Source organism: Vulpes lagopus, chromosome 2 (assembly GCF_018345385.1).
Source record: "Vulpes lagopus strain Blue_001 chromosome 2, ASM1834538v1, whole genome shotgun sequence".
In the NCBI taxonomy this organism is placed as follows: Eukaryota; Metazoa; Chordata; class Mammalia; order Carnivora; family Canidae; genus Vulpes; species Vulpes lagopus.
Window position 1 is genome coordinate 49,839,322 of NC_054825.1, and position 25,156 is coordinate 49,864,477.

The 25,156-nt window shown below is 40.0% G+C and overlaps 1 protein-coding gene across 7 annotated transcripts in view; it reads right to left on the reverse strand.

Moving 5' to 3' along the window:
• MAP2K5 (mitogen-activated protein kinase kinase 5) overlaps nucleotides 1–25,156 on the reverse strand; it is a 259,087-nt gene that overhangs the window by 38,593 nt on the left and 195,338 nt on the right. For all 7 annotated transcript variants that reach the window (XM_041745524.1, XM_041745523.1, XM_041745522.1 and 4 more), the window contains one exon: nucleotides 2,613–2,674. In XM_041745524.1, the coding sequence (XP_041601458.1) occupies nucleotides 2,613–2,674 (62 nt within the window). The remainder of the gene's footprint in view (nucleotides 1–2,612; nucleotides 2,675–25,156) is intronic.

Below are 25,156 nucleotides of genomic sequence, written 5' to 3' on the forward strand. Positions count from 1 at the left end.
ACTTTTTTTTTGGTAACTGGGAGAAGGTAATAAGAAAAGAAACATGACTATCAAGTCAAATAGGAAAATATCTTATTCCTTCATTATCACTCTGAATGACAAATAATACATAAAAGAGGCCAGGAATCTAGAGAATGCTACAAAGTTACAAATGGGCTGTTACATTATCTCAACTTTTATTTATTCTGGTTACAATGCAAGTCTATATGCACTAAACAGCTGTGAGGAGTTAAGTTTGTTTAAGCTGCTTAAAGAACCACATTCCTTACAAAATATTTCTTGTCTTACAGACAGTAAGTATCATCCACAGCTGTATCATGTACGTAGCTACATGATGAAACACTCACACGTGGGACTGACGTGACTATGGGTAGCTCTTTGGCGGCCGTATTTGTACTAAACCCAGAATGTCTGTGGGATGAAGTCATGAAAAGAGACTGCTTCTTCGATTACTTCAAAATCATATGGATGCTTTTTCTTTACATCAGGCAACCTCTAACAAGCAACAGGAAAACCCATCATATGATCCCTGCATTTGCTGACAGTATTTATTTTTTTTTAAATAGAGAGACTTAATGATCATTTGGTAAATAAGAACCGTAGTTATGAACCATTAATGACATCGAGGACATTTGCCTTCCCTATAAATAACCATATGCACCTCTCAAATACTGCATCCATTAGCAAGTAATTCAAGCTGTCTCGCCAGTGGAGTTGGTAACAGTCCTAATCTGACATTCCAAAGTAGCTGTATCTCTTGGGAAAACAAGGCTATTACCCACTATCATTTCTGTTTCGGCTTGACATCTGTGGAAATTTCAACACAGGTTATCCCTCCCCCTGCCTCCATAAAACTTTTACATAGCAGCTGATTAATTTTTTGGACAGAAGGAAGGCAAAGCCTTCTCTGCTTTTCCCCGTCTGCCCAGGACTGGCCCCACCCCCGAGCGGCTCTCAGGCCACACAGCGAGATGCACAGCCGTCCTGTCCCGTCACAAAGCCCACATTGCCGGTCGGGTGATGCCCAAATCAGTGCTCCAGGCGGCTTAGGAATGGCACCGTTTACTTTTCAATTTCTGCATTTCAAAATAGGGCATTCCCATGATGTGCTTCTGAGTGTTTCTAGGAATTCCATGTAAAGGAAATTAAGAGAGATTAATACACATTTCTGGATAATGGCTCTATATTATTGATGAGCTCAGGACTCCAGTGTTAAACCGATATATGTGCTTTTTTCCAACATGATATGCTTTGGAAATAAAATGTCTGCAGGGTAAAAATAGTTTTTAAAAGCTACAGAATACTATATAAGTATTTTAAATAAATAGAAACAGTGTTAATAAAATTTTCGAAGTCGGGGGGGAAAATCTCTTCCTCACATATTTTTCTATGCAATATAAACCGTATGAGACATTTTTATTAAGAGGTAACATATTACACTTAGTCAAAAAGGTGATAAAGCTTGACATTTATATTAAGGAATATTTCTTGGCTTCACTTTAGCGTAATCATCAGATGGATCATGGCAGGGGGGAGGGGGACAGCGTACAACAGTTTTGGTTTAGCAAGGACTCCCGACAGCACCATTTCGAGGCATCGCGGGAATAAAGGGTTCATTTTCCACCACTGAACATGACTCTGAAGGGCTGATGAAATGGAACCTGGTGGATGAGGGGAAGGAATGGAGAGGTAGTTATGAGAAAGTTCTGGAACGTCCAGAACAGTTTCTGGTTAGTTCTGTCTCCTGCATTGGGGTGGTCATTGCTATGCTCTCAATTTCTTCCTCTGTCTGTCTTTCTCCATGCTGGGGCGAGGCAGAGGGCAGAAGCAGGGCAGTGGGTTGGAGCCACTGAGTTTCTAAGGCCACCCTGGTGCTGCTGAATGGGGAAGAGGCAGGTGGATGATGTGCAAGGGGAAACCTCACTCTACTGCGGGGAAAGGCAGAAGGCTGGACAAGAACCATTGGCAGGAAAATGCCTGTTTCCTCAGGTGTAAAGTGATGAGGCGCTGCCCAGAGGCTATGAGGGCCCCTTTGATAGAAATCCTGTGGTTCCTTCCAGTTCTTTAATGGTTCAAGTGGGCCTCATGGAATCATGCTTGCATGGGCTTTCAAACATCAAAATTCACTGAAAGGGGACCCCAGTATTGTGTTTAACATATAACCAGGGATAAAAGTTATTTACTGAAAATCCAATGAATTAATAAACTAGGCTGCTTCCACTAAGTGACAGACAGTTTTATGGGTAGCTTGAGGTTACATTAATAAAAATAAGCTTCATATGTCTGTTCAATAGGGGCTATAAAATTGCGTATTTCTTAAGAAAAAAAAAATCGGATAGCACAGTATCTGTGCTTGAAGAAGTAGCCCGATTCTCAGCAGTTTATTAAAACAGGAAAAAGCCTCTAAAGTACATTTACGACCCTTTGTGTAAATAACGTTTACATAATTTAAACAATTTCTTCAGCTTTGCTGCCCCATCTGCCCAAGGCCCCCCGAAGTCCCTCCCGTCTCCAAGAGGAGGCAGGGAGAGCCAGAAGGTCTCGCGGAGCCGCAGAGTTAATGGCATGTATCATTTACATTGAGGGCATGGCATGTTTGCAAACGGGCTCACCACTGAGTGATGAAATGTACAAATGGCTCGGAGAACTCTCCAACCGGAAGGACGGGCGAATCCTGGGATGGAGGAAAAACAAGTCACCAAAAGTCACAACAATTCCTGTTTTTTTCCTCTATGTGCTCCCCCAGCCTCCCCCCTCCAAACCCCACCCGCCCCCCGGAGCAGGAGAAAGATGAATCTGTAACAAGGCTTCACCACCATGTGCAAATAAATAAGGCCTCGGCCAATTAAGAAGACTGTCTACACCCTCTCCCACACGTTTATGTTAAAAATGCCAAATTTCAAGCCACACACGTTTTTACAACGGTGAGAAACGCAAGAGCAAAGAGGCAGGGGAGGTGAAAAAAGGACAATGATAGCCACGGGGTAGGAAAGAAGGTACGAAAGTGTAAATGAGAAATTAATGATTATTTAAGTAACACACAAATGGTCTTGTAATTAACAAAGAGCTGTGAAATTATTCTTGTGCTGACCTTTGTTTCTTTTACTGGATTTGCTATTTATTTACACTTTCCTTTTTATTTACATTTATTTGTATATTCAACTGCTCTTAACTGCCTGCCGGATCATTTGGGTTAGTTGTGTTTTTGTTTTGTTTTGTTTTGTTTTTTGTTTTTTTACTTTAATAGAAAGGCTTTTTATAGGGGAAGCTGTTGCCTGAAAAGGAATTTTAGCCTATTTTCCAGTATGGGCAAACTCGTCACATGAGAAAGGCAGTGAATTAAGGACACAATAAAAAACTCCTACCTTGACCACCAGACAGGACTGGGATGGAGGTAAGAGCCACTCAAAAGAGCAGGAAACAACACAGCCACAAATGACAACCACTGAGTAACACAGGGAGCAAACCCCATTACCATTTGCAAAGGAAGGCTTTAAGAATTTAGGAGTTTTTCCAAGAATGACAGAGAGCGCCACTGTGTTTATAGTGTAGCGGCTCAGGATGTAATGAAATTACACTGCAGAGTACTTTAACAGTCATCTCATTAGACCTACAGTTGGAACAAGAGAGCCACATAAAGTAGGCAGCTGCAAATGACTCCATTCCCATCTATTCTCATTTGCTATTAAAAATACCTTTCGGCGGCTTTTTTCCTCTCTGACATCCCTACACAAAGTGCCCTGCAAAGTATGATACATGCACCTATTTAAATTAACAAAGGAATGACTTATTTTAATCTCACTGTGCTTTGGAGTGCTTTGGCCATTTGGATGAGCAATATATCATTACATACAACCTTCCAGCGCTGCAGGCAAGAAACTCAGAGCATGCAGCATTTGGTGGGAGCCAAACAATTTCTCTAGCACACAACTGTGTCAAATGCATGCATGTATTCATTATTGAGAACGAGAGGAAATAGCTTTGATGTAGTGGAAAAAAGAAGATGATAAAAGCACCTCTGCAATATGCGTGTCATTATCAATGGTGGCAGATAGATACAATTGCACAGCCTCCTATGTGATTAGTAAATATACATATAATTGCTGTGGCCAATTATCAGAAAAATGAGATCGGTAATTACAAGACAGAAAATTAACTAGAACTCTTATTAAGGCTTTGTTTCCAATTCAAACAATTGGAAACTGCCGGAAAATACAATTAAATCAAAAGGAACTGGGGGCGTGGGGAGGGGTCAAAGCAGCCAAAACAAAACAAAACAAAACAAAATCCCAAAGAGGTTAAAAGAAACAGAATGTGAACCAAATGATTCTTAGATTTTCCGTATCTGTCCTCTTTGAATTTACTCTATTCATCCAGAGCAGGGGAAGATTAGTAATCATAAACTTAAAATACTCATCAGTAGGGAAAGGCTTCCAAGAAAAAAGGAAAACAAAGGAAAATGGAAGTGAAATAAAATCTTGCCAAGTTCAAAGGATTACATGCAGGCATTGCATAGGACATGAAAAACAGGGGGCTGATGAAGTCGTCCACTCAGAAGAAGCAGGCACGCAATCACATGACAAGTCTTCGATAAAGGTACTAGAAAACGGTCACTAAAGTCCCATCGGTTTGAAGAGCAAAAATAAAACATGGTATCAATTTCAGCCCGGCCTGTTTGAGGAAAGCCATATATATCACCGCGCCTGCGAGATTCTACAAGGCCCAGTTTAAGAAATGACATTTCACTGTGTCTCAAAAACTGTTAGTAAAAAAATGGTTCAGAGTCTGAGGTGCAAAAACTATGGATTCTGATCCGGTATTTAGTCCTCTATGTCATCATTTCTGACATTCTTTTGGAGGCCGTAGTACTGGAAGTGTCTGAGTAGTGGTTGATTTACAGTGCAATGGTTGGGAAGATAAAAGCCTACTACTGCCTTAATGTGGCTGAATATTTACTAAGATGGTTAAAATTCTGGACCGGTTTTCTACAAAGATCCTAGTATAAAACATGATGCTAATGTGGGCCTCATTTCAAAGTATGATACCAAGAGTAAATTAATGAATTATAGACTAGGCAACTTGATGAAGATGTCATTTTAACATGGATGAGAAACAAAACGAGGAAATGTGACATCTTTGCATGGGTAGTTAATTTTATTTAAGACCTGATATTGTAGCCTGTTAAGTTCCTCATAATATAAAACTAAGGAACACTGGGTGGTACCCATGAATAATTTATTTCACTTGTGAAAATGCCAGCCCAAGTCGACTTTACAGAACCGCAGAGAGTGGAATCTCATCTCAGGGGTGCCTGGACAGAATCACTCATCAGAGATGTGGGGGGAAATTCTAATCTCACATGCATAATGCCAGATATTTCTTTTCCTTTTAAAACCCACGTCTCTGGCATACCTCAAAGACAATTTTCTGTGATACAGAAGACTGCATGATGTGGGGGGGAGGGGTGGTGGTCAGAATGTCACACACACACATGGGGGTGGAGGGAGAGCAACCGAGTCCTCCGAGAGCCTCCCACTCTACAAAAGCACACAAGCTGGGAACACGCCAAAGGAAAGCAAATGAATAGACCTGACGGTGCTCACCACACTGGAGGATTTTAAAATACACTTTTCTCATTTTTAAGCAAGTAAAAGCAGAAGTTTGTTTAGGCCAGCATGTAAAACACCTCCGAGAACCTGCCTATTTCATTATCTAATTCAAATCTGTGCAAAGGAGGGAGGCAGGCTCAGCGCAGAGCTGTCCCAGTTTCCCTGCAGCTCCCAGGGAGGGGGGCACATCCAGTCACTACCAGGTTACAGGGAGCCTGAGACTCATGCCAGGGAGAGCAGGGAACTAGTAAAGTCCTTGCTGCTACTTATCAAAAATGTGCTCTGTGAAACATGGGTTCAGGGAAGATGAACAAATACATTTCAAAGATATAAACATGAATTGGAGAAGCGGTTACACTAATAACTCTCAGGACTGGCTGAAACCGACTCTGAATTGTTAATAAAAGTCACTCTTTTTTAAGACCCTGGGTGCCATACTTCACCTTAAGGGCTTTTTTTGGGGGGGATGCTTGTCTGTTGAACTTCTAAGCACAGAGGTATGGAATAAAACTGTGGACACAACCTTAACCAGAAGCCTTAACCCAAGATCCTGGTCCCAAATCAACTTTAGAGTCCTGCTAAAGGGACACCAGCTGGATCTTGTTATCGAGCCGGCCACTGTTATATAAAAACAGCAGTCATAAACCATTTCAGTAAGCAATTCTGGTCATCAAGGAGGACAGTCTCTGAGTCTCAGAGGCTTCAGTAACTACCTGGTCAGCCCCTTTTGCTAAACAACTGGAACACAAGCACGTGGCATGCTGGAGAACAGCGAAGGACAATGGGAAAAAAGTTTGAGTGATGCCTTTGCCTTGTGAATAATGAACAGTTCAGGAAGGTCAACCCATTACAACCGAAACTGTTTAATTATTAATTATGCACAATCTATGAGCAAAAGGACAAGTTCAGAATGTTTAATGTATGCTAACTTCAACTGGACTCTCTCTGGGTATTTTGTTATTAGCACTTGTCAGCAAGGTACTCAGGCATAAAAAAGGCAAGCAGCAGAAAATCTGAGTGTGTGTGTGTGTACACCAACACACTCAGAGAGTGGGGGGTGGGGACGAAGAAGGAGGTCTGATTTCAATCGCCGCTGCTGCTAGTTCACTTGCAGACTGACTATGCCAATAAGCACACTTTGTGACCTTGAGAGCAGGCACATAGGCTGGATACTCCAAATACAGGAAAATACAGATGAGATAAATGCTTTTGAAATCACACTTTCTTAAAAGAGAGATCATTATTTCAAAGGCATCTCTTTTTTTTTTTTTTTTTAAGATTTTATTTATTAATGAGAGACAAGAGGCAGAAGGAGAAGCAGGCTCCCTGTGGGGAGCCTGATGCAGGATTCGTTCCCAGGACCTTGGGATCACGACCTGAGCCAAAGGCAGATGCTCAACCACTGGGCCACACAGGTGCCCCAAAGGCATAGTTTTTTTTGTTTTAAACCATGACGTTTTTTGGCTTTGGAAAGATCCATGACAATGTTTATGCAAGTACCCACACATGCGCACACATGCATGAGTGCATGGAAAATGGGTAGAATCTGAATTCGGTGGATTGTATCAATGTCAGTTTCCTGGTTGTGGTACTGTACTATGCTTATGAGCTATTAACATTGGGGGAGATTGAGTAAAAGCTAAACAGGCTCTCTCCATATTATTATTTAAAAAAAATTATTATTATTATCATTATTTTTTAGAGAGGGAGAGGCAGAGAAAGAATCTTAAGCAGACTCCTTGCCCAGTCATGGAGCCTGACACCGGTCTCGATCTCATGACCCTGAGATCATGACCTGAGCCTAAATCAAGAGCCAGACATTTAACCGACAGAGCCACCCAGGTGCCCCTCTCCATATTCTTTCTTACAGCTGCATATGAATCTCAAATGATGTTGAAATAGAAAGTTTAAAGGGAAAAAGGTAAGGAGCTATTTTTAAAAACTCTGATGAGGTCCAGATTCTTGGCAGAGCTTACCTTTGTGTAAAGGGAAAGGCTGGCATAACTACTCAATGGAAAAAAGTTAAGGAAACTTTGCCTAAAAAAGTATACCTGAGGATTTAATTTTTGCTTTTAATTCCTAATTACAGATAATAATGAAGCCTGACAAGGATATGGTAGTTAACTGAAACATTGAAAGGGCATAGACATAAAATGATAGTCATTCATTACTTATTTATTGGTTTGTTCAATAATTTTCTTGATCACCTAACATGTCAAAGGCTCTGAGCCTGGCATTGTGGGATGACTGATATTTAATCTATCACCTTAAAGAATTTGTGTACTATCGAGGGGGACAAGATGTGTACCCCTAATAAATAGCCCTGCAAGATGGAGGGAATGGCCAAGTAAGAGCTGGGCATTTGGGCTGTACTGGGTGGCACTAAGTTCGGCTGGTACACATGAGTTCATAAAGGAGAGTGACAGAGGACAGAGTATGAGTCTGGAGGGCTGTAAAGGATCTTCTTTGCTCTCCCACCTTCTTCCTTCCTCACCTCCAGAGAACACGTGGGTGGGGGAAGGGACCTTGAACATTTTCATCCACGTCTTATTCCCTTCAAACGAAGATTTTATACTTACTGGCAGTAAATGAAAGAAGACAGGTGTCTTCTCAAAAATCTTAAGATGTTGGGTACACTGGCAAATTCTAAGGTCAGTTGTGATGTGGTTAAACTAGCCTGGCAAGTTACATAGAATATGGCAAACCTTCTAACATTTTTTAATAGCCTATTTCCAGATTTCATGGTGTCAAGCCATCACATCAACAGGTAGTTAAAATCAGAGACTCACCTAGAGTTTGATCAGTTTTGAGTTAATATTCTAACATTTTAAGAATAAATTTTCTAATTTGAGCCTAATGTTCCTTTGGCCCGGCCCACGATTTCTGTTCCTACACCCTGGGATTCACATTAATCCCCACAACTCTCTTAGACTGTTCCACTTTTGTCCTCAGCGTTGGGATCAAAGGTTGTTTGTAATTCCAGTGGCTTCATGTCAGGCACAATAGCATTTTGCCTTGACAGATCCTAAATTGGTTTTTGATTCTCAATTGTTCACTGCCTTAAAATTGGATTTTTAGGAGACAGATGCAGATTCCACAGGACCTATCTCTCGACTGAGGAGGAAACCTGGTTTGTCTGAAAAAAGAGAAAAAAAAAAAAACAAACACAAAAAAACTGCACCTTCACCTTTAAGGATCTCCACAGAAATTCATCTACAAACCAAAAATGTATCTATCCAAAATGTAACCAATGGTAGATTTTGAGAAATTAGCTTAGTTTTAGTATTTTGAAGGTCCTCAGTGTTTGTGTCTGTAATTTGCTGCTCTAATAGACTGTAGTGGGGGTGGAACAGGTCGGGAGAAGACAGTCACATCTTGTCAGAGAGAGAAAGGTGGGAACTCGATGGACAGGTGCTCCAGGTCAGCCAGAGACAGCCCAGCTTCAGATATAAGTGAATCATAATTACACATTGGAGTTGTACATGTTTACACAATGTTTATTAAAGACACTCACTTAAAAATGTGGCCACTCTTGAAGGAGTGATTGGTATTTTGACATTATGTATATTTTTGATTTCACAATGCACAGTTCTGTGTGCATTGTGAAATCACAATCTTTGGGTGTTAGGTGGGACAGGGCTGGTAATAAGGCTGTGAATTTAGGAAGGCTTGCAGATGCACGTCATCAGAAAAAAAGCCTCTGCCCCTCCTCAGCTGGAGACCAGAAAGCCCTCCTTTACTTATCCCACTCCACGTCAAGTCCCGAGCAGAGAAAGTGAAAGATGATTCAATTTCCACACTGGGTCACCTCATGCTCTGGGGTTGCCAGATGTGACAAATTACATGTGTGGGCATTTTGGTGTGAAGTTCTGTCCACTGGGCCTGGGCTGACAGTAGCAGCTCATTTAACTTGTCTCAGAAGGACCCAGGACCAGGGGCAAAAGGCTGGAATTTTTGCCACTTAAACACCCACCTGACCTATAAACCCTTAAATCAAGGGAGAACCAGCTGTTAGCCAAGTGAACATCACAACCAGATGGCTTATAAAAAACCACAAATATAAATGAAAAGGTCTAAAAGAATCTGTCTGTAGATAATTGAGACTTGAGATTATAAAGATTTTTCCTATTTGGTTTTTCCTCCTAAACATTTTGTAGAAGTCCTTCGGTAGTGAGGTAAAAGACAAGAGAAAAAAAAACTTGTCATTAATAGCATAACTGACCATTTAGTCTACAATTTTTCTGTCACTTAAAGATCTATATTCACTTAGAGATTTTCTAAACCTATGGCAAAGATTTTGGGGTTTTATTAAATTCCTTGAAAAGAGGTAGAGAACTGGAACGTGGATTAATCTTTGAAACCCTATTTATAGTTGCTTTTTTCTCTGAAGCTAAAACACAACACATTTTTTTCTCTTTTTATTTTAGGTCACTTGTTGGTCATACATTATAGGTCACAGCATTGTTTAGGGGTGTCCATATGAATAGTACACACACACATGGTTCACACACACACACTTGGACACTCACACTAACATCTACATCTACCTCCGTTTTCCATGGCATAGGCGGAACAGCAAAAACATGCCTGTCTCATACCAAAGGGACCGCATTTACAAAAGCAAAACCCGTTATTGTCCTCTCTGGAGCCTCCCAATGCATTTCCATTGCTTTTCCATAAAACACTGCTGCAAATAATCAAGCATGACCATTGACATCCACAAGATTGAGTTTTAGGAACCATTAAATGAGCTCACCCTCGTGGGAAGCCTCCTGCTCAGGCTGGTCTAAAGGTAATTATTCAGCAATTCCTACCTGTGGTTTTACCTTGTCCCTATATAGTGTTTGAATTTCATAGGCTGGTAAGGTCAATTTTTTTTTTCCTCAGGAAAAGTCCAGCTACACATGTTTGATCCAGGACTTAAATTATAATGTTCCTACACGCACTTTACCAGGTTCTATCTGCAGAAGTGCTGATTAAAAGCCATCTTAGATTAAAAGTAGATCCTAAACTATATTAAACAAAAACGAGAGGGGAAAAATCTTGGGGTGAATAATCACCCTTCATGGATTCAGAAATGAAAAGAAATACTCTTCCTCTTTTCACAGGTAAGGGGTTAACACTGAGAGATCCGAACTACATGCATACACTGTTCAAGGGCAAGAACATGGCAGGTCCGTGTCCTGAAAAATCAACAAGCCATAACACTATCAAGGCAGACTCTGAGAACTCACTGAAATCCAAAGACCACATCATCACACTGTAGGTCCTCCTGATGTTCACTCGACTGTTAGTTAAAATAATTACCGCCATTTGCCACCTGCACTGCGAGCTATGGATAAGGGGACAAACAGAACTTCCAGAGGCTGCATAGTGCAGGAGTGCTGGTGTTATTTGCTTACATATTTTTATAAGCAAATTCAAAGGCTATGTGAGCTGTGACTCAAAGGCTGAAAATTATATGTGAAACTGTGCTTTACCTGGTTCCAAACAATAAACCCGGAGGGAAGAGAATTTAAAGCTGGGTGAAGAAGATAGCGCATCAGTTTAAAATTAGTCAATATGAGAGGAACAAAGAGAGGGAGATAGGGAGGGAAGAAGGGGGAGGAAGTGAAAAAAAAATAGAACTACATACTGTGAAATGAACAAGTTCAGTTAGAATGTTCATCAGGATTTGGAAAATCATAATGCCATCTGCTACTCTGGACCTCAGAACATCAGGGATCTCGTGGGTCCAGACGCTTCCATTTCCAGGAGGAAGGAAGGAACTTATACTCCCTGGAACGCTGCCTCCGTTCTGGAATGGAGGCAACACCCCAGCCGACCAGTTTGGAATCTCTTTTGAGAACATTTGCACTGTTCGCATATGCGTTTTTCCCTGGTTTAGGGAAAATGAACGGCAGGCAAAATGATTAGAGCAGCTCGGCAGTGAGGCGGAGCAGTGCCCCAGCCCGAGCTGCGGGGTAACTGACCCTGGCATCCAAGTTGGGCTCAGGGTGTGTAGGTCCCATCATGGTGGATTAAATGAGCATTGTCCTACGGCTGGGTAAGACTTCACAATAGAGCAACACATGTTAAATGACAGCAGCCAAAATTGGCCCCACCAGGCAACTGCCCATTCACAGAACGCTATTCATAGGCCTCCACCACCAAGAAATTAATTCATTAATAATACATCAGGCTTCATGGACAATTCAAAGAAAACAACACAAAGCTACTTGTCCAATGACTGCCTAAAGATGCAGATTTTTTCCTGGTTAAAAAAATAAACAAAACCCAAATCTAATTCACTTAGTGAAATCTAAATCACAGGGATACTTATGCTAATATTTTGGTTAGTAAAAAAGAAGAAATGGAGAAAATTTACTCACTGAATTCACTCAATGCCACTAAAAAATAATAAAAACACAGACTTTTCTTCAGCATCAGTTAATAGAATCTGAATTTATATAACTGTGTATTTAAAAAATTATTTTTTTCCCACTAAATGACTTTGTATATCCTTCAGACTCTCAGGAAAAATCCTGCCTTTAACTTGTTTCTTCTGTTACATTTTTTAAACTCACTTTCCTTCTCCTCCCTCCCGACAACTCATAAATATGAATTAAATATAATTATAAATGAACAGAACATTAACTTTTGGATTACTGCTGTGTTTTGGTAGAATGTTAATGTCATTTCTAAAGAAACAGTTATTACCAATAGAAAAAGTAATTACTAAAGGAATCATGGCCTTAATGCTAACCTATTTTCAATCTTCAAACCAGCCAAACTGCATTAATTTAAATATACTGGACTTTTCAAAGGAGGTATTAGATTTCTAAAGGTTGGCTTACATAAAAGAGGAGTATCAGTTTTCAGGGTCCCAATTATATATTCCCAACACTATGGGACACCGGTCTAGTTAACGATATCAATGGAGGGCAAGACTATTGTGTATCCATTTGTATTAACTTACTAAGTTTCTAATGCCTCCATCATTAACTCATACAAGTTACAAGCATCATGGAATTGTGTATCAACACCCATGTATCTGAGTCCATAGAGTGTTAGCCACTGCGGTTAGAAGCTCGGGCCAGTACAGGTCATCGGAGAGCTCAGGCCAGCGAGTCCTGTCTCACTAAACTGCCTGCGGTTTTGTGTCATGAAAGGAACAGGCCAGCCTTTGGATACTGGGAGCAGGAGAGATGGGCATGTTCCTTTTAGTTTTTACTAATTTCAGGAGCCAGAATTATGGCAAAGTCCCCCAGGCAAAAGAAAAAAGGGGATATTATTTCTTCTGGGGTTGGTTAATACCACTTTTTTGAATTCCAGGGCAGTTTTCCTTAGGCAATCATTCCACCTCTCCACCCACCCTCTGCCCCCAGAGAGCACCTGCTATGTTCAGAGTCCAGTAGTTTCTCAGTTAGCCAGCCCCCAGTGACCTGCCTGGGAATGAGTGATTCTCCAAGAATGAATTTTTTAAGACAACAAGGGTTTAAGAGCCAAACTTTTTATATATATAAATCTTTCTAAAAGCAGCCAACCTCCTTCCTGCCAATTTAAACAGATATGCAGAATAGAATTCAATTTTTTCTTAAAGACCTGGAGTCATTCTCATAGACAACAAAACTGAACTGTGCTGCAATAGATCTATGCCCTTGGGGCATGGCTACAGTGCTTTCTACGTTGTTTTCTTTTGTAGCTTTTAAAATAATCTCTCCTTCTGATGCCAGAATGTTCAGCTGTCACTTTTTGCTTCCATCAAGGTCAGTTATGAGGTAGTAAGTGGAAAGAGCCATACCCTCTGACTGTCACTCAGTTTCCTCATCTGTAAAATGGAATGTTATGGGAAAGCAACATGATTCCTTAGGGTAACATCTGTAAACCACAGAAGTTAAGCCTAGATTTCTGAATTTTGATAAAGAACCATATAAATTAGCTAGGTACCTTCTCATCATATACTCTACTTTACTTTTTGGATTTGTTTTTCTGAAGTCTTGAAAACACAAGTAGTAAGTTCTTATAATTATGCACACATTTCATCAACAAGTATTTGTAAATGACTACTCCACATTAGGTGCAGCAGTACAAAGACAGAAATGAAAAGCCTAGGAACTTAAGAGTCTAGTTGATAAATTATGTATAATTGGGTCTGGAACAGGAATTAATAACACAGTTTTGAATGAGGTATGCAGAACTGTCTTATGAACAGAATGCTAATCATCTTTTTCCCGTGAACATGCCTGTCTCTCTGTGAGACCCATGTCAGTGAGGGCCTGACCGCCCAAGCCATGTGCTTCATCCCTGACCCCACCTCTCTACTTTCCCCTACATCTCCAATTACTCTCCAAAGTCAGTTTATCTCCTGACTACTCTTCAAACATGCACAGGCTAATTAAAGCCCTCATAATCTGTGATCAGACCTATAGCTTCCTAATTGCCCTTCCCAAACATCTTCCACAACTCTGTCAGTGATTTTTCTGAAACACAAATCTGGTTCTGTTGATCCCATTTAAAACTTTCAGTGCCCTGCCCCTGAAAATGCCTTCAGGCACAGTGTGTAAAGATCCTCTGAAATGTGGCCCTTGTCTCATTTCTTAGTATTTTGGTAAGCGCTGCAGCCACACTGAACTCTGTAGGGGCTTCTGGTATCTCTGAGAAACCTCATAAACTGCTGACGGGAATGTAACATTGTGCAGTTGCTCTGAAATACAGTTTGGAAGTTCATAAAAAAATTAAACAGAATTTTCATACAAACCAGCAATTCCACTCCTACGTGTGTGTGTGTGTGTGTATCCACATTAAAACTTACACATAATGTTCATTATTATTCATAAGAGCCAGAAAGCAGAAACAGCCCAATGTTCATCAACTGATAAACAAAATGTGGTATTTCCATACAATGGTACATTACTTGGCCATAAATAGGAATGAAATACTGAAGAATGGCTACAACATGGAAGTACCCTGAAATCATTATGTTAAATCAAAGAAACCAAACATACAAAAACCAGGTATTATATGGTCCAATTTATATGAAATATCCACAATAGGGAAATCCATAGGGATAGAAAGTAGATTAATTAGTGGCTGCCAGGGATTGGAAAGGACGGAGGAATTATGAGTGACTGCTAACAGGTACTGGGTTTTTTTGAGTAATGGAAATGTTCTGGAACTGAGTTGTATACTTTAAAAGGGTGAATTTTATGTTATGTAAATTATAATTTTAATAAAAACTTTTTCAAAGAAAAAAAGACAGAAATGAGTTTCTCTATGATGGCCTCTGTTCTTAGCTGCTGTTATGGGACACAGGCCCTTCTCTGTTAGATAGAATGGACCTCAGAAGAAAAGACAAACTTAGACCACATTCTGTTTTGTGTAGGACAAGCCTTGCCAGAAAAATCTGTATTTAATTTACTCCAAGGAGCATTTACTGAGCTCCTTCTTGAGTCATTATCTCTACCAGGTGTTGGGATAAATAAATCCCTGTGCTGGATGACTTCATGATCTACTGGCAGAAAAACTCATGAACTTAATTTGATTTTGTGTAATAAAAACCATGATAAAGTTTTTGTAACCAATGCTATGCTGAATGCTGCCTAGTATTGGGCAGGAGCATGGTACGATGGAAGAGGTGGGAAGGTAACAGGGACAGCTTCAAAGAGGAGATGACTTTTGAGCTGGGCTTTAGATGATGCTTAGATGGACGAAGTGAATAGCAGGAGGAGGTCATTCCCAGCAGGGGGAGGGGCATCACCACAGGTGTGAAAGCATGGGGCAACTCTGAAGGTCACTGGCTGAGCTAAAGTGAGGCTGAAAGAAATATGGGTGAGAGTCTCAAATGCTGTGCTAAGAAGTTTAGATATTACCTTATAGACAGATATTACCTTATAGATATTATCTTGAGATCTGTATTTTTAAAAAGATAATTCCATGGAGGTGGAGTGATAAAGAGAAACAAGGCAGAGCAAAAAAGCTTTTCAAAAGCATTTTTAATAATGTGCTTTCAAAGCAGGCTCTTCCCTCCTTTCTTCCCCCTTTCCCCATTCTCAATCTTTTTAAAATTTTAAAAAGATCTTATTTACTTATTTATTTGAAAGAGAGAGAGAGAGAGAGAGAGAGAGAGAGAGCGCACGCACACACAGGGAGAAGGAGCCCAATGTGGGGCTTGATCTCAGGACCCTAAGATTATGACCGGAACCAAAGGTTGACGCTTAAGTGACTGAGCCACCCAGGCACCCCCCCGCCCACCATTTTCAATCTTTTCATCTCCTTCTTCATGTGTCACCCTCTGCTAGAACAGAGATATTAGGTGCCTCTTGGTTTGCCCAGTTCATGTCCAAGTGTCTAGCTAGCTGCGTGATTAACCTCTACCCTCTTTCGCCAAGTAGGCGCCAGCATTAAACGCTATTTTCTTCCAGCACTGGACATATTTGGTGGCATTTCCAGAAAATATTAGAGGAGCCTCATCTAAGTGAAGGGTTCTTGTGAATTCAGGTGTTTAGTGGGGTGGATGACTCCCTATTTATAAGGACTCTTTTTTTTTTTAAGTAGGCTCCAAGCCCAGAGTGGAGCCCAATGTGGGTCCCTAACTCATGACTGAAATTAAGACTTCAGCTGCGATCAAGAGCTGGATGCTTAACTGAGCCATCCAGGCACTCCTCATAAAGACTCTTTTTAATGCTCCTGTAATGATATGCATATGCCAGTCTAGCAGCTAAGTAAACAGTAGAGGCTCTTTTTAATCTTCATTAAAATTTATGGTTAAACAGAGTCATAAGTACTCACTGAAGGCACAGACTTCTTATAAATGGAGATTTGCAATGATAGGCTATCTATTATTATTATTATTATTATTATTGGCAAGAGTCTGTTCCTATCTTCAGCTTTACTTTTACTCATCATGGATGACCCCCAGCGGGGCCTCTTGGCAGCACCTCCTCCATCCCCCACCCCCACTTCCTCCAGTTCTTGCCTATCACTCAGCTGGTCACTTTGTTTCCATCTTCCTTCCCCATCTCCACTGTGGCCTTCTTCTCAAGACCCCTTTCCTAGCCACAGACCTTACAGGAAAAGACATTACCTCCCCAATGTCCTAGAATGGGCACAAAGGTCTCTCTTTTAGAGCTATGGTTGGCCACCACTCTGTCTATTGACCCGGAGGCCTGGCATTGTTGTAGTGATTCCACTTTCTTGATGGTGTCCTTTTGCATTTTGATGAAGTACAATGTTTTTTCCTTGCTTATGCTCTTGGGTGTCATAGCTCAGAAACTGTGACCTAAATCACAGTCATGAAAATTTACATCTATGTTTCCTTATAGGAGTTTCATAGTTTTAGCTCTTACATTTAGGCTTCTGACTTTTTTGAATTAATTTTTATGTATGATGTGATCAGTAGGGGTCCAAATTCATGCTTTTGTATGTGGATATCCAACTGTCCTAACATCATTTGTTGAAAAAGTGATTCTTTCATCATTGAATGGTCTTGGTATCCTTGCTGGAAAATAATTGAGCATGGATATTTGGGTTTCTCTCTGGACTCTCAATTCTATTCCATATGTCTGTCCTTATGGCAGCACCATACTACCTTGATTATGTAATTTTGTAGTTTTGAAGTCAGGAAGTATGAATCCTCCACTCTCTTTTTCTTCTGAGATTGTTTTGGCCCTTCTAAGTTCCATGCGTTTCCCTATGCATTGTGGGATCAGCTCATCCATTTCTGCAAGAGCTCACTGGGATTTTGACAGAGACTGCACTGAATCTGTACATCAATTTGGGGGGGTACTGCCATCTTAACAATATTAAGTCTTCCATTCCCTGAACACGGGATGTCTTTCCATTTACTTAGGTCTTGAATTTCTTTCAATAATATTTTGTAGTTTTCTGCTTTTGTCACATTTCTTCCTAAGTCATTCTTTTTGATTCTTTTGATAACTTGAATTGTTTTAATTTCATTTTGGACTAAGAGTGTATAGAAATACAACTGATTTTGGGGCGCCCGGGTGGCTCACTTGGTTGAGCATCCGACCCTTGGTTTTGGCTCAGGTCATGATTTCATGGGTCATGAGATCAAGCCCTGCATTGGGTTCCATGCTCAGGAGGGAGTCTGCTTGAAGATTCTCTCCTCCTGCCCCTCTTCCTACTTACATGTACACATGCATACACATGCTCTCTCTGCCAAATAAATAAATCTAAAAAAAGAAAAAGAAATTGATTTTTGTGTGTTATTCTTGTGTCCTACAACCCTGCTGATCTCATCTATCAACAGTTCTATGTTTTTCTAGTGTCTTCTATATATAATATCATGTCATCTCTAAATAGTTTTACTTCTTCCTCTTCAACCTGGATACTTCTTCTTTTTCTTGACTAATTTCCCTGTGTAGAATCTCTAGTACAAAGTCAAATAGAAGTGGTGAGAGTAAATAAACATCCTTGTCTTTTCCTGATCTTAGATAGAGGGGGCAGCTTTTAGTCTCTACCATAAAGTATGATGTTAGCTGTGGGGCTTTAGTAGATGTTTATAAGGTTGTTGAAGTCCCTTTCTCTTCCAACTTTGTTGAGTGGTTTCTTTTTTTAATCAAGAAAGGGTGGTAGAAAAAAAAAAAAAAAAGAAAGGGTGGTAGATTTTTGTTAAATGCTTCTTCTGTGTCTACTGAGGTGATCATGGGATTTTTGTTTTTTATTCTACTAATATGGTGTATTATATTGACTGATTTTCACTGGGCCAACTTTGCATTTCTGGGATAAATCCCACCTGGTATATATGTGTAATTTTATATGCTGCTTGATTCAGTTTGTGGGTATTTTCTTGAGCATTTTTTGCATCTATATTGATAAGAGAAATTAGTCTATAGTTTTTTTGTGAGGTCTGTTTGGCTTTGGTATCAGGATACTACTGGCTCCATAGAAGAAGTTAGGAAGTATTCCTTTCTCTTCTACTTTTTGGAAGAGTTTGAGAAGGATTGGTATTAAATCTTCTTTAAACATTTGGTAGAATTCACCAGTGAAACCAAATGGTCCTGAGCTTTCTTTTGTGGGAAGATTTAAAAATTTTTTATTTACTTGTAAGTCTATTCAGGTTCCGTATTTCTTGAGTCTGTATTGGTAGTTTGTGGTTTCCTAGGAATTTGTCCATTTCACCCAGGTTATCCAATTTGCCAGCATACGACTGTTCATGTCATTTCCTGATAATCCTTTTTAATTCTGTAAGGTTGGCAGTAAGGAGCCTGCTTTCATTCCTAATTTCAGACATTTGAGTCTTCTTTCTTTCTCTTTTTAGTCAGTCTAGATAAAGGTTTGTCAATTTTGCTGATCTTTTCAAAGAACCAATTTCTGGTTTCATTGATTTTCTCTGTTGTTCTTCTGTTCTCTATTTTATTTCCATTCTAAATTTTATTATTACCTTCCTTCTGCTTGCTTAAGTATAGTTTGCTGTTTTTTTTTTTTCTAGTTTCTTCTAGTAGAAGGTTAGTTTATTTCTTCCTTTTTAATGCAGGCACTTACAGCTAAAAATTTCCCTCTGAACATTGTTTTTGCTGCATCCTATGAGTTCTGGTATGTTGGGTTTTCATTTTTGCTCATCTCAAAGTATTTTCTAATTTCCCTTGGGATTTATTTGTTGTCTCATAGCATTTATATATATATATATATATATATATATATGTGTGTGTGTGTGTGTGTGTGTGTGTATTTTACACACCTATATTTGTGACTTTTCCTTCTGTTTTCTACCCCATGGTCCCCTGGCTCCCTGACCAGCTATCCATTTGGTATTCATACTCTGTCTATGCTACTGTCCTCTATCAAAGCTTTCTTTGCATTCATCTTCTTCAGAAAGTCTTCTTGGAGTAAGCAGAAGAGATAAACTGTCCAGTAGACCCACTCAGATGTTCTACATGGAGTGCTATGCTATGACATTCCTAAGACCAAATCTTTTTTCCTTTCTGTTCATGGCAGGAAAGAACAATCAGTGCATCTCAGAATTATTCAACTAGCACCTTCAACAATCAAGTCTATTGTTTGTCTACACACCTGGCCCGGTTATAGCCCACTACTGACCACTATAAGTTTGTGCTTCTATATCAGAATATAAATTTTAGAACTTAACAAATCTTGTAGTTCTTTCAAAATTTTTTGTTTGTGTATAGTTGATACACAATGTTACATTAGTTTCTGATGTACATCACAGTGATTTGACAACTCTATATGTTATGCTAATGCTCACCTCAAGTGTAGCTAATCATCTATCACCATACAATGCAATCACAGTACCACTGAATATATTCTCTATGCTATAGCTTTCATCCCCATGACTTACTCATTCCATAACTAGAGGTCTGTACCTCTCACTGCTTTTCACCCATTTTGCACACCCCCAACCCTGTACCCTCTGGCAACCACCAGTTTGTTCTATCAGTGAGTCTGTTTCTGCTTTTATTTATTTGTTTTGTTCTTTTTTTACAGTCTACATATAAGTGAAATCATATAGTATTTGTCTTTCACTGCCTGACATTTCACTTAGCGTGATACCCACTAGGTTCATCCGTGTAGTCACAAATGGCAAGATCTTATTCTTTTTTAATGGCGGAGTAACATTTCCCTGTGTGTGTAAACATGCATCTCTTTTACCTACTCATCTATCAATGGACACTTGAGTTCTTTCATATCTTGACTATAATAAATAATGCTGTAATGAGCACAGGGGTGCACATATCTTTTCAAATTAGTGTCTGCTTTGGGTAAATATGCAGTAGTAAAATTACTGGATCATATTGTATTTCTATTTAAAAATTTTTGAAGAACCTCCATACTGTTTTCCACAGTGGCTACACCAATTTACGTTCCCACCAAGAGTACATGAAGGTTCCCTTTTCTCTATATCCTAATACTTGTTAATTCTTGTCTTCTTGATGCTAGCCATTCTGACAGGTGTAAGGTGATAGCTGGTTGTGGTTTTGATTTGCATTTCCCTGATGATTAGGGATGTTGAACATCTTTTCATGTGTCTGTTGGCCTTGTAGTTCTAAGAAATCAACACTTTCATGTAGAGGATATTACTGATCAGGTATAAGCACAACTTAAAAGAATTCACTTTTTACTAGTAAAGTGAATAAACAGAAGTCTAAATCAGGGGTTTGCTGTCTTGCTGAGCACCTACAAATGTTAGATAGGAATTTATTTTTAGGCATATGATTGAAATATATATATGCTGAGAGTAATAATTCATTTTTCTGGTTGTCATATTTTAGACAATCTGAATATTTTGAAAACATATCTGTGAACTTAAAAATGACTCACAAGAAGGATTCAAACCCTTCTGCTGACATTAACTTTTTTCCTTTCCTGATCTGAGAAGCTCCTAGTCATCCTTTAAGACCTAGCTTAAATGCCACCTATCCTGAAGGATCTTTCCTAATCACCCCCAGAACAAACCCTCCTGTCCCTGGGTTGGATAGATGCCCTCTACACCAAGCCATACTATTCATTTCTGTGTCCATATGTTTTCTAAGGCTGTGAATGACTTAGGGGTAGGCTCAAGGGTGAGGTTCTCACTTCCATCTTTGAAATTCCTAGCACCTTAATCCACTGATGGCCTCTACTAGTTGACTCCAGCCAGCTTGGGATTTGGTGACTCAGAAATCACTGGTGTATCCCCACCTGCCACAATACCATTGTGGCCAATCCTTTGTTGCCAGCCATGCTGGGACCCTAGGTGTTGGGGAGAGTGTTAGATGGCTATGTAGCTTCCTGAGTCCTAAAACACTGTAGTGGCTCAGGATGTGGGACTGTGCTTCTGCCTTTCTACTTTGATTTACACACCTAGGCTGCAGTCGGCCTAGGTGCCTTGAGTGGAAGCCTAAATTCCCTCTAGGCTTGTAGCCTGTCCTCACTGTGCCTTGCTCAACTTGGGCTATCAAATAGCTGGAACTTTTGATAACTATCTGCTCAATGAATGCAAACAAGCCCACCCATCTTACTTCATTAAAGAGAGGTACAAGTCTCTATCTTCCTTCTCAGATGAGCTTTGACCTTACACATACCACTTAGATTTCTTTTTCTTTTCTTTTCTTTTTTTTTTTTTTTTTTTACCACTTGGATTTCTGATTTCATTTGGTACCTGCTAGTTTTGCTAGGGTCACTATTAGGAGAGCAAAGACCGAACACAGATGGTTAGATCAGTGCGGCAGCAGGGAATCACTGTCAAGAATGAAATAACCAAAGAAACCAGAGATGATCACAGGAGAGAACACAGGAAAGCACCAAGCAGAGCAGCACAGCCAGCGCAGCCCAGGTGGCTCGGCAGTTTAGTGCTGCCTTCAGCCCAGGGCGGGATCCTGGAGACCCGGGATGGAGTCCCACGTCAGGCTCCCTGCATGGAGCCTCCTTCTCCTTCTGCCTGTGCCTCTGCCTTTCTCTTTGTGTGTGTCTCTCATGAATAAATAAATAAAATCTTAAAAAAAAAAAAAAAAAAGCAGCACAGCCATGTAAGGGCAATTTAGCCTGGGGACAAATGGCTTTGTACACCTCAAGAGGCCCAAGCATATCATTGAGTGCCAAGGCCAAACACAGACAAAAGGGTTGGTAAAATTCAGTGAAAGAATAAGGTAAGTCCACACAGTTGTATTGCCCTAGAGGGCATCAATACATCAAAGTTTAGTTTGGTATCATGTTCAAAACAAGGACCTGAGTCATCAAGGAAAGGTTAAATGATACTCATTATACACTGTCAACAGGCTGCCAAGAGCAGATGCATTTTAGAAACACTTCTTTCCAAAAATGAAAATTTCTCATTGATGTCAGAGCTTAAAGTGGTAAATCTCAGTTATCTAGACAATAGGAGCTATCTTACTCCCCAAAGATACCAGATGGCTAAGGCATCATGGCATACATAGAAACTCATCACGTAATAACTAATCAAGTACTTCATATCACAGGTATTCAGGGCTTGGAGAGGGCCTGATTATGTAACAGTTTTATTTATTTATTTATTTATTTATTTATTTATTTATTTATGTAACAGTTTTAAAATAAGAAGTTGTTTTGAGAGAAGCAAGTCGAGGCATTGATGGTATTAAGATATCACTCATATCCTGAGTTAGCCAGCTCTAAGCCAGATGAACTCTGCATACCAAAATTAAACTGGATTGCCCTGATTTCTGATTGGAGTTTGATTCTCTCGTTACCTTGAATATCCTTTCAGTTCCTGATCTGTAGTCCAAATTTCATGTTCGTGATTGTTACTTGTGTTTAACTTTTGGTGTCTTCTGTTTGAACGTCTGGTAGCTCTGTTCCACAATTCCACTTCCTGACTCCCACACTGGCTCCGACATTCACCCCTGGCCACTTTAGGGCTGGCTCCTGCCCACCTGGTCTTGTTTTATTGTTTCTTCATTGTTTACTAGGCCATGCCAGGAGGTCAAGAGGCATCCACATAATGTATGTAATACTGGGCTTTACTTAGCCATTTTATCTATGACTCTGAATATACCCATCCTGTTTGAACTAAGCTCCCTTACGGTGGTACTTTTTTTTTTTTTTTTTAAAGATTTTATATATTTATTCATGAGAGAGAGAACGGCAGAGACACAGGTAGAGGGAGAGCAGGTTCCACGCAGGGAGCCCGACATGGGACTCGATCCCAGGTCTCCAGGATCACACCCCGGGCTGCATGCAGGCAGCGCTCTACCGCTGTGCCACCAGGGCTGCCCACAGGTGGTACTTTTTGATCTGACTTTTCTCTATCGGAAACGGTATATACCATCATTGGATACACATTTCAAAACGGGGTGTATCTCATACCCAAGGAGTAACATGGCCCAAATCCTACCTGGTTATATTCACGCAGGAAGAGAAGCCCTAAAAGTCAGGTACAAATGAATATAGAGGGCTCACAGCCCTCTGGGATCTAAAAGGGCAGATATTGCCCTGAAAGACATTACAGAAGAGGTTCTCAAATCTGAATGTCAGAGAGTTACCTGGGAAACTGGTAAAATGTAGATTCCTGGGTTCCATCCCTTGAGAGTTTAATTCAGTGATCTGGGTCGAAGAATCTAATGCAGTTAGTCCTGAGACCACCCTTTGATAAACACTGTACCACGGCAATGAGAAATCCGACAAACATGGGACAAGCACAGTAATTAACACCTCCCCCAGCCCCTGCCATCCTTTCTTTCTTAAAAGCCATGATGCCCTTTGCATAAGGCAAGTCATCTGGCCAACTCTTTCCTAATACTCATCGCTGAACAGAGCTCAGTTTTAAGATCAATTTATGTTTGTTTTACTAAATACAATGTGAATTTCCCATGTTTCCATAAAGAAGATATTTTACTATATCTTTTGAATAAGTGGGAAGAAATGTCTAAGTCATATTTTTCTCTCAACTGAGGAAGAAATGCTATAAAGAAAAACAAACTGTTGAAGTTAAACGCTATTGTCTTCCCCACCTCAGAACAACATCTCCTTAGGATAATTTTAAAAATCTCAGGATTTTGCCCAAATCAAGAAAGTAAAGTATTTTAAATTTAACAGCAATCACTACTACCTTAAATAAGGAACGAAAACATCTATTGGATTTAGAAAAATCTTCAAATTAGCTCTCCAGCAAAATATATACTGCTGGTGAGTAGTATCTGTACCTGAATGTTCTGATGCCCAGGAGCCTGGCAGACCAAGAACAGGAGAGTCGGGAAAACCTGGCAGGCTGTGCAGACTGAGTAAGCCAAGTTTCCCTGGGCATGGCCCTAAGCAACCCTGGAGGGGGACCTCAGGAAAATCAGCTTAATTGGGAGGATTCTGATGGGGATAGGATGCTTTTGGAATCTAAGATGACAGAAGATATTGATGAGCTATTAGATCCAGGGGGCCTGTCTGATATTTGAGATAATGGGACCTCCATTTGTTTCAGGACGATGCCTTCATTTTTGCACTAACATGGTTTATGGCTTGCAGGGGATATATGGACTGACGGATGCAACCATTAAGGATGTTAGAGCCCCACTCTTACTATTATTGTGATATGTGCGCACGTTTGTTTTTTTCCTAGGAGGATCTTTATATTTTCTCCCAAATCTCATAACTGGTTATACAGATGTTTAATTGAGAGGAATAATTATGAATTACGATTTGTTTTTTTCTTTCAAACTTTCCTATCTGAATCATTTATCGCCTTCATTACAAGTGTTTTAAATATTGTAAAATTAAAGTTTAAAAAATAAACATTGCTGGTAGGCAAGCCCAAACCCAGAAAAAGTGTTTAAAAAAAAAAACATTAATGTTGCTTGATTGAGAGCTTTGTGCAGTATAAGCCTTTAAAACGGACTTTACATTCAGAATAAGAAGTAGAAAAAGTAGATTGAGAAAGAAATGCAGGTAGATTAATTCCATGAAGGCAAAAGGACAATGGAACTCAATGGATAAGGATGATCAGAGGTAGGATGATTTAAAATGTGAGGATTCTAGTTTAAGGCACAAGAAGTTAGGGATGTATTCTGGGGGAAAATGGCTAATTAGGAAACTAAAGCTGAACCGTTGACCTAGAGCTTTGGAACATTTTTATCACCCTGCTA